This window comes from Typopeltis vanoorti, chromosome 17 (assembly GCF_054136105.1).
Source record: "Typopeltis vanoorti isolate ZY-2024b chromosome 17, IOZ_Tvanoo_1.0, whole genome shotgun sequence".
Classification (NCBI taxonomy): Eukaryota; Metazoa; Arthropoda; class Arachnida; order Uropygi; family Thelyphonidae; genus Typopeltis; species Typopeltis vanoorti.
In genome coordinates this window covers 28,182,525-28,199,035 of record NC_143565.1, presented here as the reverse complement: position 1 = coordinate 28,199,035, position 16,511 = coordinate 28,182,525, and the positions used below count along the sequence as shown (strand labels likewise).

The following is a 16,511-nucleotide window of genomic DNA, read 5'->3' as shown; positions in this document are numbered from 1 at the left end:
CATACAATAGTGATCAATGAAAATTTTATACCATTCTTCCTGTAGGCATATAATTGAGGCCCTGGACAATTTTGGGATGGATGTCCCTTGACCTCACCTGAAGCTCCAGTTCCATCCCACAGATGTTCAGTAAGGTTGAGATCAGGGCTCTGTGGATGCCAGTCAACTGTGGTGATGTTCATGTTCACAAACTACGCAGTTATTACAGCAACAGCCTTATGACAGTGCATTGTCTTGCTGAAAGAGACAGGGATCAGTTCCATAAAAATGCCACAAAGTAGGAAGCATTGCATCGTCCAGATTCCTCTAGGAGTTCAGTTTTTGTGGCACCACAACCAGAGGTCCAAGGCCAAACCAGGAAAAACAGGACCATACCATCACACTGCCACCTCCAAATTTCATTGTTGGGGTTATGCACTCTGGTAAGATATGTTCACCGGGCATCTGTTTGGTAGAGGGTGCAGAGATTTATCGCTCCATAACACAGCTTTCCAAGCTTCCATGTCCCACTGAAGATGACACTGCATGTTGGGTCAGGTAACATGGAGCTTGCATATTGTGGTCCTATCATGGAAATCCATGTTGTGAGCTTCAGTTTTTTTGAAGTTTTTGTTCAAATTTGTGTTCCAGTTGATGTACAGAACTCTACATTCAATTTGTCAGCCAATGAATGGCAGTTTTTACATATTATCTTTTGTAATCGGTCACATTCGGTGAGTGTCATGGGTCATCCACTGTGGGCGGCACTTGCAGTTGAAAATAATACCATTTATTAACTTATTTGCTGTTATTATATCCAGCACCTTCAGAGCACAAAAAAACAGTTTGTCACAGTACGTGAAACAACAACAATCTGGTATAATAATGGGAGTATTTTAAACATCCAGCACCTTCAGAGCACAAAAACAGTTTGTCACAGTATGTGAAACAACAATCTGGTATAATAATGGGAGTATTTTAAACATCCAGTACCTTCAGAGCACAAAAACAGTTTGTCACAGTACATGAAACAACAATCTGGTATAACAATGGGAGTATTTTAAACAATTGCAACAGAAAAACAGAAAAAGCAGGTATTAATTAGGTCTCAAGATGACTGTCTCCCAAATTTTTGGTAAATTTATACAGCCATGCTTGTTGAGGTTTGGAGTGTGTTTCAAGGCTTCTTTTGATTCCAAAAACAGAATCTCAGAGCACAAATATAACTGTTTTGTGCTCTGAAGATGTTGGTTATAATACCAGTGAAATATAAGCAAATAAGTTAATAAATAATATTATTTTCTTATCAGTCTGTGTTCTCATCAATACCATTAAAAATAAATTAACATGTACGACAACACATAAGCCTTTCCATGTGCCTATTAGTTCTACTTTCCAACTTGCCAAAGAGCAACATTACTTTCCACCTCATCACAGGCACTTTCTCCCTCCATTAAAAATTTAATTCACTTTTAAAACCTTAATAAAAAAAAAATAACTTAAAAGATTCAGATATCATGGTCAACTTTGACATTACAAATGACAGAAACCCTTGACCTTATTAAGCCACAATTACTCTCCCCCCAAAAATTATTTAAATTTGCCACACACACACACACTCATATTATATGTTATATGTCTGGGTTGCATTCTCGAGAATTGCCGCATATATCAAAAACACATAAAATGGGAGGCTTATAACATGGGATAATAGAGGTTGCATTCCCAAACCAGAAAGATTCCAATCTTTCTAGATTAATTTAATTAAAAATGTACTTATTTTTCATATATATTAAAGCATAATAGTAAATAAAATATTGGTACTTATAAAACATAACTATTAAAATAGTTCTTTATTTTCAAGATTAATATATTGTGTCCACATCTTAATCATATCTTGTTTAACTGGCATATGTGCTGCAATTTGGGCTAAAGGAGGACCAACATGGTATTAAATAAAAGTTTCTAATTCAATGGCCAGTATGTGTATAAGGATGTTGAGGTTCCATTGTGTAAGGTTTTCATGAGACTGCATATGGATTATTGTGCAGATTTGGAGACCATCCCTGAAAGCTGCATTAGTAGACTAAGCAGTGGAGTGAAAAGTAGGTTTTTTGAACAGAGAGCAACAGGTGATCGAAATTCACTGCTTGAAAGTGTGGAGTGTTGCAGATGCTTCTTTATTATTTATTGTTATTTTATTTCTTATCTTATTGTACAGTAATTTACTAATGTCGATTCTATCGCGTATGTCTCTATGTTGAATAGACTTGCGTTGTTGTTATGCATTCCACGTTAATAATAATAAACTAAGTCTTATATCGCGTTTCTTCTATGATTTTCTTACTTAACTTAATCTTTATGGGCCACCAGAAGATTACTCGTTCCCTGAATCCTATATATTATCCTTATTACTCAAACAAATTTATTTTTTACTGCGCCAGCTAGAGCCTTAAAGTTAGGGATAGACACTACCTTTAGGTTAACTATAGAATCTCAGGTGTTACTAGCAATATAATTAAATTCCTAGAAACTTGGAATCTCTGGCATAATCTTATTCTTGTTTGCAGTCATGCCCTTACTTTCACTTGGGGTATTCCCGCACACTCACACGTACTCAGGTTCGATTTTTATGAAGGGTCAGAGTCAGTCAACATGATCAGATACACATATATTTAAAGAATCAAGCATTTATTAAATCCAATTGAAGATACTACAAATTAAATTAATTATCAAATTCTAAGGTTAAATCATTATCTCTCATTCACTCTTTCAGTCATTGATCAATTTCAGTAATCTACCTCAAAGTATCAGCAATTCAATGTCTCAATATCTCAATACATAATACACTTATGATTACAATTTATTATTAACGCTAAGTTCAGAATATAAGCAAAATCTCAGTAACTCAGAACATGTTACATTTAAGGTTTACAATTCACTTTACATTAAACTCAGAGTATTAGTACAACTCAATACTTCATTAACTCAGTATACGTTACACTTAAAATTACAATTCATTTCTCTCATTAAAGCACTTTAACACACTCTTCGAATTCTCTCAGAACAAACATAACAGAATCTTTTTGGGTTGAAAGTTCCAAAAGTTCGTCTCAAGAAAACATAGTCATTTACGTTCAGATCTAAACTTTTCACTCTTTCCTGTAATACAATCTTAAATTCCACTCTTAAATGTAAGTCAATCTCAAAAAGGCTAGAATAAGTGAGAGTACTTATCTAATTTTGTCTTCGGTTTTCTTACCGTCCTTCGTCCTTTGTTTTCGAATCTGGATTTCTCGATATCAATGCCACGTAGTTTACACATGCTCGTTGGGCTGGACGCTATTCTTCTGCCTAGATTTTTATGTAGTTGGACTTTTTACTACGGCCTGCGATTTTATCTTGCTGACTCTACTGCGGTGACATACTGAACTCTGTCGTAAGTCAGCCCTCAAATATGAGAGCTGAGCCGCGAAGACTTCTCGAAGCACTCGGAGAGAAATTTCAGGAACAAGAAAAAACGGGGGTGGGGGTCGTTACGGGTTATACACCATCTCCAAGAGCACCACCTTTTCGCGTTTGAAATTTTCCATTGCTTCACCCATTGGTCTCCGTTCAGGTGACTACACCGATTTACATACGGACTTCTTGGTTCGGGGAACGTATGAGTCATTGTGCTTTCTAAGATATAGTGCCCTCAGGTGTTTCTCTGATTTTACTGCATTTAGGGTGATCTTTGCCCTTATGTTGTCGAATAGTTTGCATTATTTTGTTAATAATTCCCCTCTTATTCTGCCCTATATTTATTTTAGACACTCAAGTATAAGTTTCAAAATTCACAAAATTATTATACAGAAAGTAATTACAAACAAAAAACACATTTTTTCTGCTAAAAGATAAGTATGTAATTTTGATTTTATGTAAATTGTTAGAATCTGGAATGGTGACGTCAGAAAAATTCTGAAGGTGCTAATTTCAGATCTAACAGGAGTAAGTGAACGAAGGCATGGTATTATATTATGAGCTATGTGTGACAGTGAGACCTCCCACTGATGAGTCTGGAGTTTTTATGATGATGATAATAATATCTAGAAACAAAAATGAACTTATTCAATCAATGAATCAGAATACTGTTTTCTCCTCTAATGCAGTGTATGTCTTTCTAAAAATCACTACATTATAGAAGCTCACACAACAAAAACAGGCAAGTAGGAAAAGTAGGGTCAGAATACACATACTGTTTCATAAGTAATACTGTATACTAAAGATAAAAATGTAATACAATTTTAAGCATGATTCCTAATCAATAAATAAATTGCAATAAATACTGCATTTCTTCAGACAAATGATTTTGCAACATCGCAGTTGTTCCTGCTAAACAAGTTTCTTTTATTTTCAGAGCATTGTCTCTGATGGTGCCCTATGTGGATTCTTTCGGACTGTTGTTCTCATGATATTACATCTTGTTTCTTTATCTTCAATACTTAAGGCTTCCATTTTTCGGTTCACTACTTGAATTCTCATAACCAGGATGTTTACTCATGTTTGAGATGCTATATTAAATACTTTTATCAAGAAAGTACACAAATCCTGGAGAATAGCACAATGCATACTCGTCGGGAAACATATATGGGTATACTGGGGTAAGAGAAGTTGAGACGTGTATTTCTCTGCAGGTCACTACAGTTAGCCAGGTGGCATTTTTCATGTTAGCTTATATGCGATTTTTCACGAGGTGAAAAATCACGTCTGAGTTAACATGATTTCATGCTTTGTTTGGTGATTTTATTCTCCTATTTATCTAGTGCATATGAAAAAATTCATGCATCACACACACATATTATAAGAAAAACAAGGTATGCAAAAAATACACAAACAGTACCTTGAAAAAATTTGACTAATCTTGTCATTGAAAATATGCTTTCCAAAGCAATCCTTGAGCAATATGAATTAATGGAGATTTTCTAAGGGAAACTGCAGATAGCAGTAGCAAGTTTCCTTGCACACAAACATATATAAAGAATAATAATCCATACCTATATCTGCAGTTGTGCCTTAATGCAAATATATTTTCAGTCTCTGTTAAAGCAGTAACCAAATACATCAATGATTTATTTCACATGCTTTAGCTATTGTGAAATGTTTCTGTGTTTTTATTTGACTGTTGTCAAGTCCATAGAACACACTGTACAGTTTTCTTTTCAGTGCCTTTCTTTACCAGCCTGGTTGATTAATGTACCTGCTCTCCAAACAACAAGCTGCAAGTTCAAATCCTAGCATGGGTGTATGGGTGTTTGTGATTATCTTTAGATGAGAGATGAATTTCACTTCTCAGTCTGAGACAACTGCTATCCTGCTTAACACCTGAAAAAGTTCCATACTTGGTCTTTAGCACAGGATTTCCAAGCTATGTAAAAATAAATAAACACAAAAAAAAAATATTAAAAAAAATCCTTAGCCTGCCCACAGTACTGATATACAATAGGTTAACAACATTTCAAGGTTGGGTGACATGTTAAAAAAAAATTCACAATACATTCATCTTATCACTTAATATGAATATTAATTTATCTATAGAAGGTTTCAGCAATAATGAAAAGCAGAAAAACAGTATTCTTTCCTTGTATTTTAATCCCAGCATTGAAAGGAGGTATATATACATCTTGATGCTTTTTGTTGCTGCTAAATGAAATCCTGTTTCCATCAGTGACTTGAACCATGAGACACAGTCTGGTCAGGAAGAAAACAACAATACTAGCTTCTTCCATTTAAACCAGACCTATAGCAGTCATGACTGCTATAGGTCTGAGAGACTATACACCCAATTCTCCATTTACACGGTGGTTTGGTTCCAAAAAAAAACCGTGTAAAAAAGAATACTGTGCATATGAAAAAATTGAAGAATGGTTCCAGATGTGAAAACCCGATACAAACAATAAGTTATTTTCAAACAAAACATATGAAAATATTATTATTATTGTTATTATTATTCAGGTCTCCATGGAGTCAAAAGACTCATCACGGGAGATCCTTCCTAGGAAACACAAAGTCTATCATACCACTCCTTAAACTCATTGACCGTTCTTGCTCTCACCACATTATCAGACAATGCATTCCACGGTTCAACCATCCTCCATGCAAAGAAACCACTCCTCACCCTCCTGTTCACAGCTTCCTTTCGTAACTTCCAGGGATGGTCCCTTGTCATCACTCCTTCCCACTGTTCAACCAAGCGAAAGAACTCCCCAGTATCAACCCTATAACCACCTCTCAACAGTTTAAAAGTTTCGATCATATCACCTCTCTTCTTTCATCTATCCACCAAACTCTGCAGTCCACATCCCTCAGCCGATCCTCATAACTAACATTGTACAGTCCTGAAACCATCTTTGTTATCTGCCTCTGTACCCTTTCCACAGTTAATTTATCCCCTTCAAATCCTGGGGACCAAATTTGAGAACAATAGTCCAAGTATGGTCTGATCAGGACTTTATATAATGAAATGACAACTTTTATCTCTGCAGGTCAGCATCCTTCTCAGTATTACAGCAATCCTCTGGGTTACCTTCACCACTTTTGCAATATGTTCCCTGAATTTCAGGTTTCTATCAATCATCAACCCCAGATCTCTTGTCTCTCCTGTTTCCTCCAGTACAGCTCCTCCAACAGAGTATGCTGCCTCCCATCGAAGCATCCCAACCTTCAAGACTTTACATTTTGCTGCATTAAACTAACATCCCCCCATTCATTTGCCCATCTGTCTAGCTTATTCAAATCCTGTTTCAGGGCTACCACATCTGCACTATTACTAATAACCCTTACCAGCTTCACATCATCCACAAACAACTATATTGAATAAAACTATTTCATTTTAATGGAATATTTTTATTTTAAATACTTATTTAATATATATACATATGTATCTTTCTTAAAGAAAATAGTGTGTCATTAATAAAACAGAAATTCGAAAAGGCCTAAATACACCCACGCATATGGTTATTAGTTAAATTTTATTTGCCATCACTTTCTGACAGTAGCCGCATTCTTTTGTGTGAGACTGGAATTAAATCTCTTCCATCACTTGAAACACTTTGGCCATCCTGTTCATACTGCAATGCCAAAACGTTTTCTTCAGTAAAAGGAACTAAATTAGCACTAATTTCCAATAATTCTGAAGGTCGATTTTTCCCCCCCCCCCCTACAAACTCTGTAATTAATTGTTGAGAATCCTGTTTTGACCAGATCTTTGTATAATTCTTCATATCACACCATACATGACTTTAGTTCACGTTTAAACTGTTCAAATTTGGATCGTGTGTAAGAAAATTACTGCAATTTACTAGCAATTGAAGCTCTTTAATTAATCTTGCAGGCATCATCATAATTTTTTTTCATTGAGATTCTCAAGGACAGCTTCTATTATTTCCTCATCACTAATGCCTTGTCAATCAATTCTTCAATATCTGCAGATGAAAAATCATCAAATCTTTCTCCGCCAACTGCATGTGCTAATCTGATGATATTGCAATATTCAGTTGTATGTAAAGGTACACAGTTTTTCTTTTTACACATTCTGGCCAAGTAGCTTTCCAACATGCATTTAAAGTTGATGGTTTCAATTCTGATAATGCCAACTTAGCAAGTTTGATGTAATCCAAAATAGAAAATTTTTTCCACACATCAATAACTGTCAGTAAATTATCTTTATCTAGTTTATCCAAAATGTATTGGCATGTTCTTCTTATGTAGTAAGTTTTGAGGGTAGTGATCACACCCTGGTCTAGTGCTTGTATTAAGAATGTTGTATTAGGTGGCAGAAAACAAAATTCCACATTCAGGTGTTCTAAAACAGGATGGCCAGGCTCATTGTCTATAATAAATAAAACTTTATAAAGTCCAGATTTTTTTCCATCAAATAGCGTTTAACTTCTGGAACAAAACTTTGATGGAACCCAACCTTTTTTTTTTGTTTGTCTTCCAGTGCACTGGTAACGTGTTAAAATCCACACCTTTCATTTCCCATGGTCTTAGGGATTGATTAATGAGTAATGGCTTTAATATACGATCTCCTAAAGCATTGCTGCAAAATAATAGTCACACGATTCTTAGCTGCTTTAAAGCCAACATTTTTTTGTGATTTCGCTATATAAGTTATACTTGGCATTTTTTTCCCAAAAAAGGCCAGTCTCAACTGCATTCCAAACTTGATCAGGAGTGTAGTCACCATGTTCAATAATTTTAGACAGTTTTGTAAGAAATTCCCTAAATGCCGGATCATCTGCAGATGCAGCTTCTTTTATTTTTACATTACGATGCATGCATCTTTTGAGAAATTTTGTAAGCCAACCTGTGCTTTGCAGAAAAATCACAATTGTTGTTTGATGTTGTTGGTTCCTTTTCCTGAATCTGTTTATACAACCGTAATGCTTTCTGTTTGATAACATTTCCGTCTAAAGGTATTCCTTTTTGTGAGCAATCTTCTATTCACATCACTAGGGCCTTTTCCATCTTCACTTTTATAATGTCTCTCGTATACAATGATGACTTGGCACCTAATTTTGTTCCATACAGAACAGATTTTCTAATGGCCTCTTCATTTTTCTTAATCGTTCTCATGGTAGCTTTGTTCAATCCAAAATATTTAACTAAGAATGTTGAACCTTCTCCAGCTGCTAAACGATCTAAAATTTGGATTTTAGTTTCTAAAGAAATAGCTTTTCTTTTCTTCTTCTAACTGAATTATTTGACATTGTGATTAATGGTATGTCTCAAAAATATCTGAAAATAATTAATAATTAATTTCTAATTGATATTACGCATATAAAACTTCAAATTTTAATATTGCACGAACTCTATTTTAAGTGTATTGCATGAACAAAACAAGACTTTGTATAAACATTTTGAATTGTAAACAAGAAATGATTGTTTAGCAAACAGCTTAACTCCTTCCAAGCAGCTTTATATTGGCGGGCCTCCCGTAATAAAGGTCTATTAAGAAAACTCTCATCATTCGGTCTGTCCCGTGACTTACAATTGGGTAGCCAGCTTTCTGGCTGGATGCCCAATCCAAGTGATGGTGGATGGCTCCTTCTATCTATACAATTATTGCTGGTATTCCACAAGGCTCTGTTCCCTTGCCTGCCCACCCTCTTCCTTTCCTCCTCCTATATAAATGATCTACTCCAGCTGACTGCCAACCCAGTACAGTACTGTGCACTGCACTGTACTGTACTGCCAATCCAGTAAACAGTTTTACTTATGACAATTACACTTCTTTTCATTTGACAAATCCTGCAAAACACAAATCACCACAACCTCCAAAACTCTAACCTGTACTACCTTAAATTTCAATCTTCAAAAGATTCATTAGTGGGGTTTGGATAACATCAACTTCAACGCCAGCAAAACACAGCTCTGTTGTAATTCTGTTGTAAAGGTGCAACAGCTAATCCACGAATGATGTTGACAGACGTTTTACCATCTCATATGGATATTATCTGGTCCAACAGCAGTTGGACAACACTTAAGCAAAGCAGTTTTCATTTCTTTAGTGCCGTTTGAAGAAAAATGGATTTGTTGTTTTTCTACATGACTCTTTTTGGGCAAGGAACTTATGAGGGATAAGAAGATGACGCTGATGTTTTTGCAAAAAATCTTCCCTTTGCAGAATTTAATGTGATTTTCTGATTTAAAGCAATTAAGTACTTAGAAGTTAAACACTGAAGCCACAAGATTTCACACCACAAAACAGATATTAAATAGAATGTGCACTCGTATTTTTGTTAAGTCATCAAATTTTTATTCAATTTTGTTTACATATTTATACATTAGTTACATTTGTTTTTGTTTCCAATTATTTGGAGTGAAAGAACAACCCTTTAATTTTTCATCTCATCTTATGTCAGACAGCAAGATAATATTATGCAAGTTACAGTGAACCAGAAATGTGAGAAAAATTCTAGGTCACACTAATGAGTTCATACAGATGTGTGTATATGTGCTTTTATTATTAAAAGCACATATCATTCTAAGCACCATCTATATATCATTATAATAGCAACACAGAGTAACAGTTCAGGTAACTTTTGCATGTGTAGGTGAACCCTCACTGCTTGCAAATTATGAAATTCACCAAGACATTTTTTGCTGGTCCCAAAAAGCCATGGTAAATGGACATCCACAGTATTAGGTTTTCACTCAGGATAAATATAAATTTTTGCCTCTAAGTTTACTACAATGAATTTTAGCAAACTTGTAGAGATTAAAGAAATAGTTTGTTATAATGAATTTTCTTTAAAACATCATTGTTGATATGGAGTTTCAGCTGGAATGTTTTAGAATCTTATTACAATGAATGTGTTTGCCAAAATCAGAACAGAATTGACTTTCAACAGTTTTAGGTATCCTTCAAATATTAGTCAAGTAGTCATTTATAAATTATAATGAAACTTTTTTCTGAAGCAAAATATTGTCATAAAATGCAAAAAAGGAGAAAAACTATAAAAAATTTTTTGTCTTAAAACATATGTAAGTTACATATACTAATTTTGTAAGCAAAGCTGTTTTATTTCCCTTCTGATCTGATCAAGATGGAACACTCTGTCAGCTAATTTCCATTTTCTCTTCATCTAAGCATTCAATAATTTCTAAAAAATAAAGAAAGAAAGAAAAAGAGAGAGTCATTAAATATCAGATTTAACTGAATCTAAGTCATTCACAAATGTGAGAGAGTACAAAAATAAACAAAATTTCTCAAATCTAAAACATACCATACTAGCACTTAATACTGGCTATCAAAAAATTAGACTCCAACCCTCTTCATCAAATTGAGACAGCTGCATGTTAATCTTTGAATCATAATACAATTAACATTGCACTTTGAGAAAAGCAAACAGTGTAATATAATTGACTTCTGAGAAGACATCACTAATGCAAAAAAAGAGAAGTAACACTCATAGTAAAAACTATGTAAATTGCCAGATTGTGAAAGGTTGCTATTACAAAGATTTATATATAATTTATATGATTATGCATAACAGTTAGTTATCTCCTTGATCTGCTTATTTAATGAAAGTCCTGCAGTGGGGTACAGTTCCTAAGGAGTTGAAAGAAGGCAGAAATGTCGGGAAATTATTTTAATTTCCCGACATTTCGACCTTCACATTAAGGTCATCATCTGGAGTACACACACACACACACACATATATGTATACAGAGACAACTATATTACATTTCACACAGTTTGCTAAAGAGACAATGATTTGATCAATGGTTAATCTACTGATCAAATCATTTTCTCTTCAGCATACTGTGTGAAATTTAATATAGCTTGTCTCTGTATATATATGTGCATACTGCAGATGATGTCCTTAATATGAAGATCAAAACGTTGAGAAATTAAAATAATTATTTCTAACACAGTTGTACAGTCCTGATTTTTCTAAAAAGTAAAGAAGGCAAAATAGTACCATTTTGCAAGCATAGTTCTAGGACAGAAGTTTCCAATTATAAACCAATCTGCATAACTGCAGTTGTAGTCAAGGTGTTGGAGAGATTGGTTACAAATAGAATACAAGATTGGATTGATGGACATAGTATTCTTTATGATGGATAGAATGAATTTGTGAAGGGTAGGTCCTGTTTTAGCAATTTATTTGCATTTTATGACAAGGTGATGAGTGTGCAAGATAAGGAAGAATCATATGGGAGGAAGTAGGGGAGACAAGAGATCTGGGGTTGATGATTGATAGAAACCTGAAGTTTAGGGGACATATTGCAAAGGTGGTGAAGGTAACACAGAGGATTGCTGCTATTATGAGAAGGACACTGACCTGCAGAGATAAGAGGGTTATCATTCCATTGTATAAGTCTCTGATCGGACCACACTTGGACTATTGTTCTCAGATTTGGTCCCCAGGATTTGAAGGGGATAAATTAACTGTGGAAAGGATACAAAGATGGTTTCAGGACTGTACAAGGATAGTTATGAGGATCGGCTGAGAGAATGTGGACTGCAGAGTTTGGTGGATAGAAGAGGGAGAGGTGATATGATTGAGACTTTTAAACTGTTGAGAGGTGGTTACAGGGTTGACACTGGGGAGTTCTTTCGCTTGGTTGAACAGCAGGAAGGAGTGATGACAAGAGGCCATCCCTGGAAGTTACGAAAGGAAACTGTGAGCAAGAGGGTAAGGAGTGGTTTCTTTGTGTGGAGGGTGGTTGAGCCGTGGAATGCATTGCCTGATGGAGTGGTGGGAGCGAGAACGGTCAGTGAGTTTAAAGAGTAGTATGATAGACTTTGTGTTTCTCAGGGGGGGACCTCCCCTCGATGAGTCTTGACAGACTTTATGTCTTAGGAAGGACCTCCCTCGATGAGTCTTTTGACTCCTTGGAGGCCTGAATAATAATAATAATAATAATATACAGTGATATTACAAAGATTTGATAGATTGTCCACATGATAAGTTGGTGTACAAGCTGCAGACGATGGAAATGTATAGTATATTGTTAGATGGATCAGAGACTGGCTCTCTGAATGACATCAGCAAGTTGTGTATGATAGAGCAGTGTCTCAAAAAGAAGGGTAACCAATGGTGTACCCAGTCCATCAGCCATCCTCTTATCCAAATTTTCAGCTTCATATCCATTCCAATTTGCTCCAACTTATGCTGCTGAGTTCCATGTGGACTCTCTTGTCATATGCTTTTGCAAAATTTAGCAGTATCACTGAGTAGCCATTTCCTTTAGGCAAATAATTTATCAGTTTATTATAAAAGTAAGCTAATTAATAAGTTAAGACCTACTCTTTACAAAACTATGTTGTCTCCTATAAAATATCATATTCCTCTTCAATCAGTCCCAAATTTTGTCTTTTACTACCTTCTCTAGTTCCTTAACCTTGGGGGCCTCCTTTATGCAGTGGAACTATTTTATCTGCTTTTCACACACACATATACTCTCTCACTCTCTCAACACCTTCCCAGAACTGAGGCTGAAAATAAACATCTTGGTCAATTTCAGCCTCAGTTCAAATTGGTATTGGCACTGATGAAATTAAACATCAGTGCCAATAATTGCTCATTCTCATAATACGTGGGCTGATATGACATCTAATTCCATGGCTGTGTTTGCATTAAGGTGCAGCAATACTGTAAGCACCTCCACTTGATCTGTATTCTCTCATCAGTCAATGTCATATCTGGCCCTGGATTATTTCCACCTGAACTGTATATATCAGCAAATGATCCCTCAGTAACTCAACTATTTCATTTGCTACTGTTACCTCACTATTAACAGCACTCATTAAAGTCACCTTTCTATTCTTTAGTCATTCTTCCTTTTACTTGCCCAACAAAATAGCAAAAAAAAAATTCTTTGGGATTTCCTTCGGCCTCATCAGCCATCTTTTTTCATAATTATCTTTGGCCTTCCTTACCATACACACTTCTTACCCATGCCTTGTATTACTCATGGACTTGTTGACCATTTTTTTCTTCATATTCCCTTCATGACTTTTTTCTTTTTCTGCAGCTCCCTTAATGATGCCAATTGGCCACAAACTCAGACATCCACCTTCTGCACCTTTTGAGGCTCTGGTCCTCTATGCCCCTACAGATGGAAAAAGAAAAAGAGGCAGATCCCGAACTCAATATTGGAAATACATCAGCAATATTCTCCCCATTTCTCCCCAACTCTCAGCATCAGAGATCCATCAATTAGCATATGACAGAGAAGCCTGGTTTTCCTTCACGTCATAAGAACCTCTAAGTCCTATCTTGGTGTACACAGACTACTTATTTGTTCTGATTAGTTTCCCTATTTATAATTGTAAAATTATAAATAACAATGACGATGATCTTCTTGGGTTTAGCTTCCAACGATGAGATCTCAATACACATCTATAAAGAAGTGTGCAGTGCATTATGGGATACTAAGGTAATTGATATGAATTCAAGAGCCTCTACATACATGCAGCCTAGTCATGAAGATACTTCACTTGCAAACTTTGTTTTTGTTTTGGTAAAGGATTAAAACAAGAATATAATTTCTGTACTATTATAAGTTAGTTAGAGGTGTCATGGATATACAGCTGGTATGAATATATATAATAATAGGACACTTTTACAGGGTGTTCGGGATAAATTTGACAGTTTCGTAAGGAAAAAGAAAATCTTCTTTGTATCTATTAAATTTAATGAATTGACAAAAAAACATTACAGGCAGAGTTAATTACAATACTATCAACAAGATTTACTCAAAATAACCACCATTAGCATCGATCACAGCTTCAATTCTGCTTCGGAACCTCGAACAAGCTGATGCTACAGTCTCCCTGGGAAGGGCCGCAAAAACTGTTTTAATTTTATCCATTAACTGGGCTTTTGTATTACTGGAAGTGCGATTGGTGTCTTTTTCAACTGCGCCCCATACAAAATAATCCATGGGGTTAAGGTCTGGGGAGTTTGGAGGCCAAACATTTGGACTGGTGAAGTCGTAGAAATTTTCAGACAACCATTTTTGACTTTTCCCAGAGGTGTGGCAAGGGGCCGAATCCTGCTGCCATACATACGGCCTACCATTGGCTACCCTTGTTATCCAGGGCTTGACTACAGTTAGCAACTCCACGAACAAAGCCCGAATTCCAATGCCAGGGTTCTTCAACACCTGTTCCTGCAGATTTGCGAGGAATTCTGCTGTACGAACGCAATCAGATCGTCTGCTAGGGATATTTCTTCTTGCTACATCCTCATAGTCACCATTGCAAGTCTCTAGTTCATGCCTGATTGTTTTTACTGTATTCAGGGAGCATTGGGCAGCAGTCGTAATATCCTTATTTTGATGGCGGGCACGAATCATCATGATACAAGTTATTCTCTTCCATGATTCAGGTGGGTTCCAGCTATCCATCCTTTCTGACATCTTGTATATGAATGAAGAAGGGTCCAAACTTTTAAATGAAGAGAAGTGTGTGTTAATACATGTAACTTACGGAAAAATATAATTAATTATAAATATGTCAAATTTATCCCGAACACCCTGTATTATATATATTCATACCAGCTGCTTTTCTAATGGCAAATTTCACAACTGGTGCATTTAGTGGAATTGCTGGGTTAAGGAAATTACATTTCTGATTTTATAAGTTGTTTACAGATCTACTTTAAATCATCTTCAATTCAAGAAGCTGATGTTCATGTTTAATGCTGAATACTAATCATGAGCATTCGAATGAAGTTTAATTACTTTTCATTAGGGCTATTCCTTCCTTTCCTTAATCATTGTTGTCTGAATAATGACATTATTTAGAAAGGCCTCAACCATGTGAATTTAAACAGGAAGTGACAACTTTTGTCCTGGATACAAACTAGTCATCATAAACACTCTGTTTCAGTACAGATGTGCATGCAGAAAAAAACCAGATGAGAAATCTTACTGATTACGGATTATGGTGATATCTTCACACTGGTGCAGGATACAAAAACAAGCTTACAGGATTTGAAATAGAAGTAATCAATTAATTTTGAGGATAAAAACAAGCACATTCAAAAAGCAAATCTGTATAAAATTTTGTTTTAAAACAGATGAATACTTGAAGATATGGGCTGTAGATTGAAAGAAGAAAATCTTGTTAAATGCAGTTAAGGATATGGTGAAGTTATTTGGAAACATAGAAAAATACCTTGATGGATAATTCAAGTGGTTCAAAAGCATTTTAGGAAAAGGCAAAAATGTATTAAAAATTTCAAGAAAATCAGCATATGCCTTTAGGAATATAGAGGGGGAAAAATATTATATACAGGCAGTCCCCAGGTTACGAATGAGATACGTTCCTGAGAATATCTTTAAGTCAGATTTGTATGTAACTCGGATCCCTGATGAACAGCGCATATGCAGTAATAATAATAACAATAAATAGCTCATATGTGGCAATAATAATACAGTGTAATAATAATAATAATACCCCTGTAGTGTAATAACAAGTTACAGAAACTATTGTGCTCGTTCTTTTAATTCGAACAAACAGAACATAAAAACAAACTCATACAAAAAGTTTAGATAGGTGATAGGAGAAATTTCAAAAAAGAATATTAAAGTTTTGCTTACTGGAAGGGACATTTCTGAGGCAAGAAGATAGGCTAACATTAATCGGAAGATCATGATGGAGATGGTGCTAGAGAGGATGGAATAGGTGCTGGAGAATCAGAATTTGATTCTGTTGCTGGAGAAGTGGAGTTTACTACTGAAGTCGGTTTCTTGAAAAAGGTATATAGTGTTGTTTGCACAGTCAGTCTTTTTCTTTTTTTCATCATAAATAGCCTTGTAGCAGCTGATGTTCTCCCTAACTGCATGGTAAACCTTTGTAAACTGCTGAATGTAAGGATCTTATTCCTCAAGCTTAGCAAATCATGCTTCAATGAGATGAAAGGTTTCAGTTAATTATTTTGTCGTAAACTTTCTTGGCTCTGTATTTTCTGATTCTTCGTGTTCTTGTGTTTCTATCAGCTGCTTCTCTATCTCCATAAGGTCTTCATTGG

General features: G+C 35.4%; 1 protein-coding gene across 1 annotated transcript in view; it reads right to left on the bottom strand.

The window, feature by feature from the left end:
- Positions 1–9,761: 9,761 nt before the first annotated feature.
- The window catches only part of Nubp1 (NUBP iron-sulfur cluster assembly factor 1), a 192,854-nt gene continuing 186,104 nt past the window's right edge, over positions 9,762–16,511 (bottom strand). Inside the window, exon 11 of the mRNA XM_090406875.1 lies at positions 9,762–10,625. Coding sequence (XP_090263001.1) covers positions 10,582–10,625 — 44 coding nt within the window. The 3' untranslated portion in view covers positions 9,762–10,581. The remainder of the gene's footprint in view (positions 10,626–16,511) is intronic.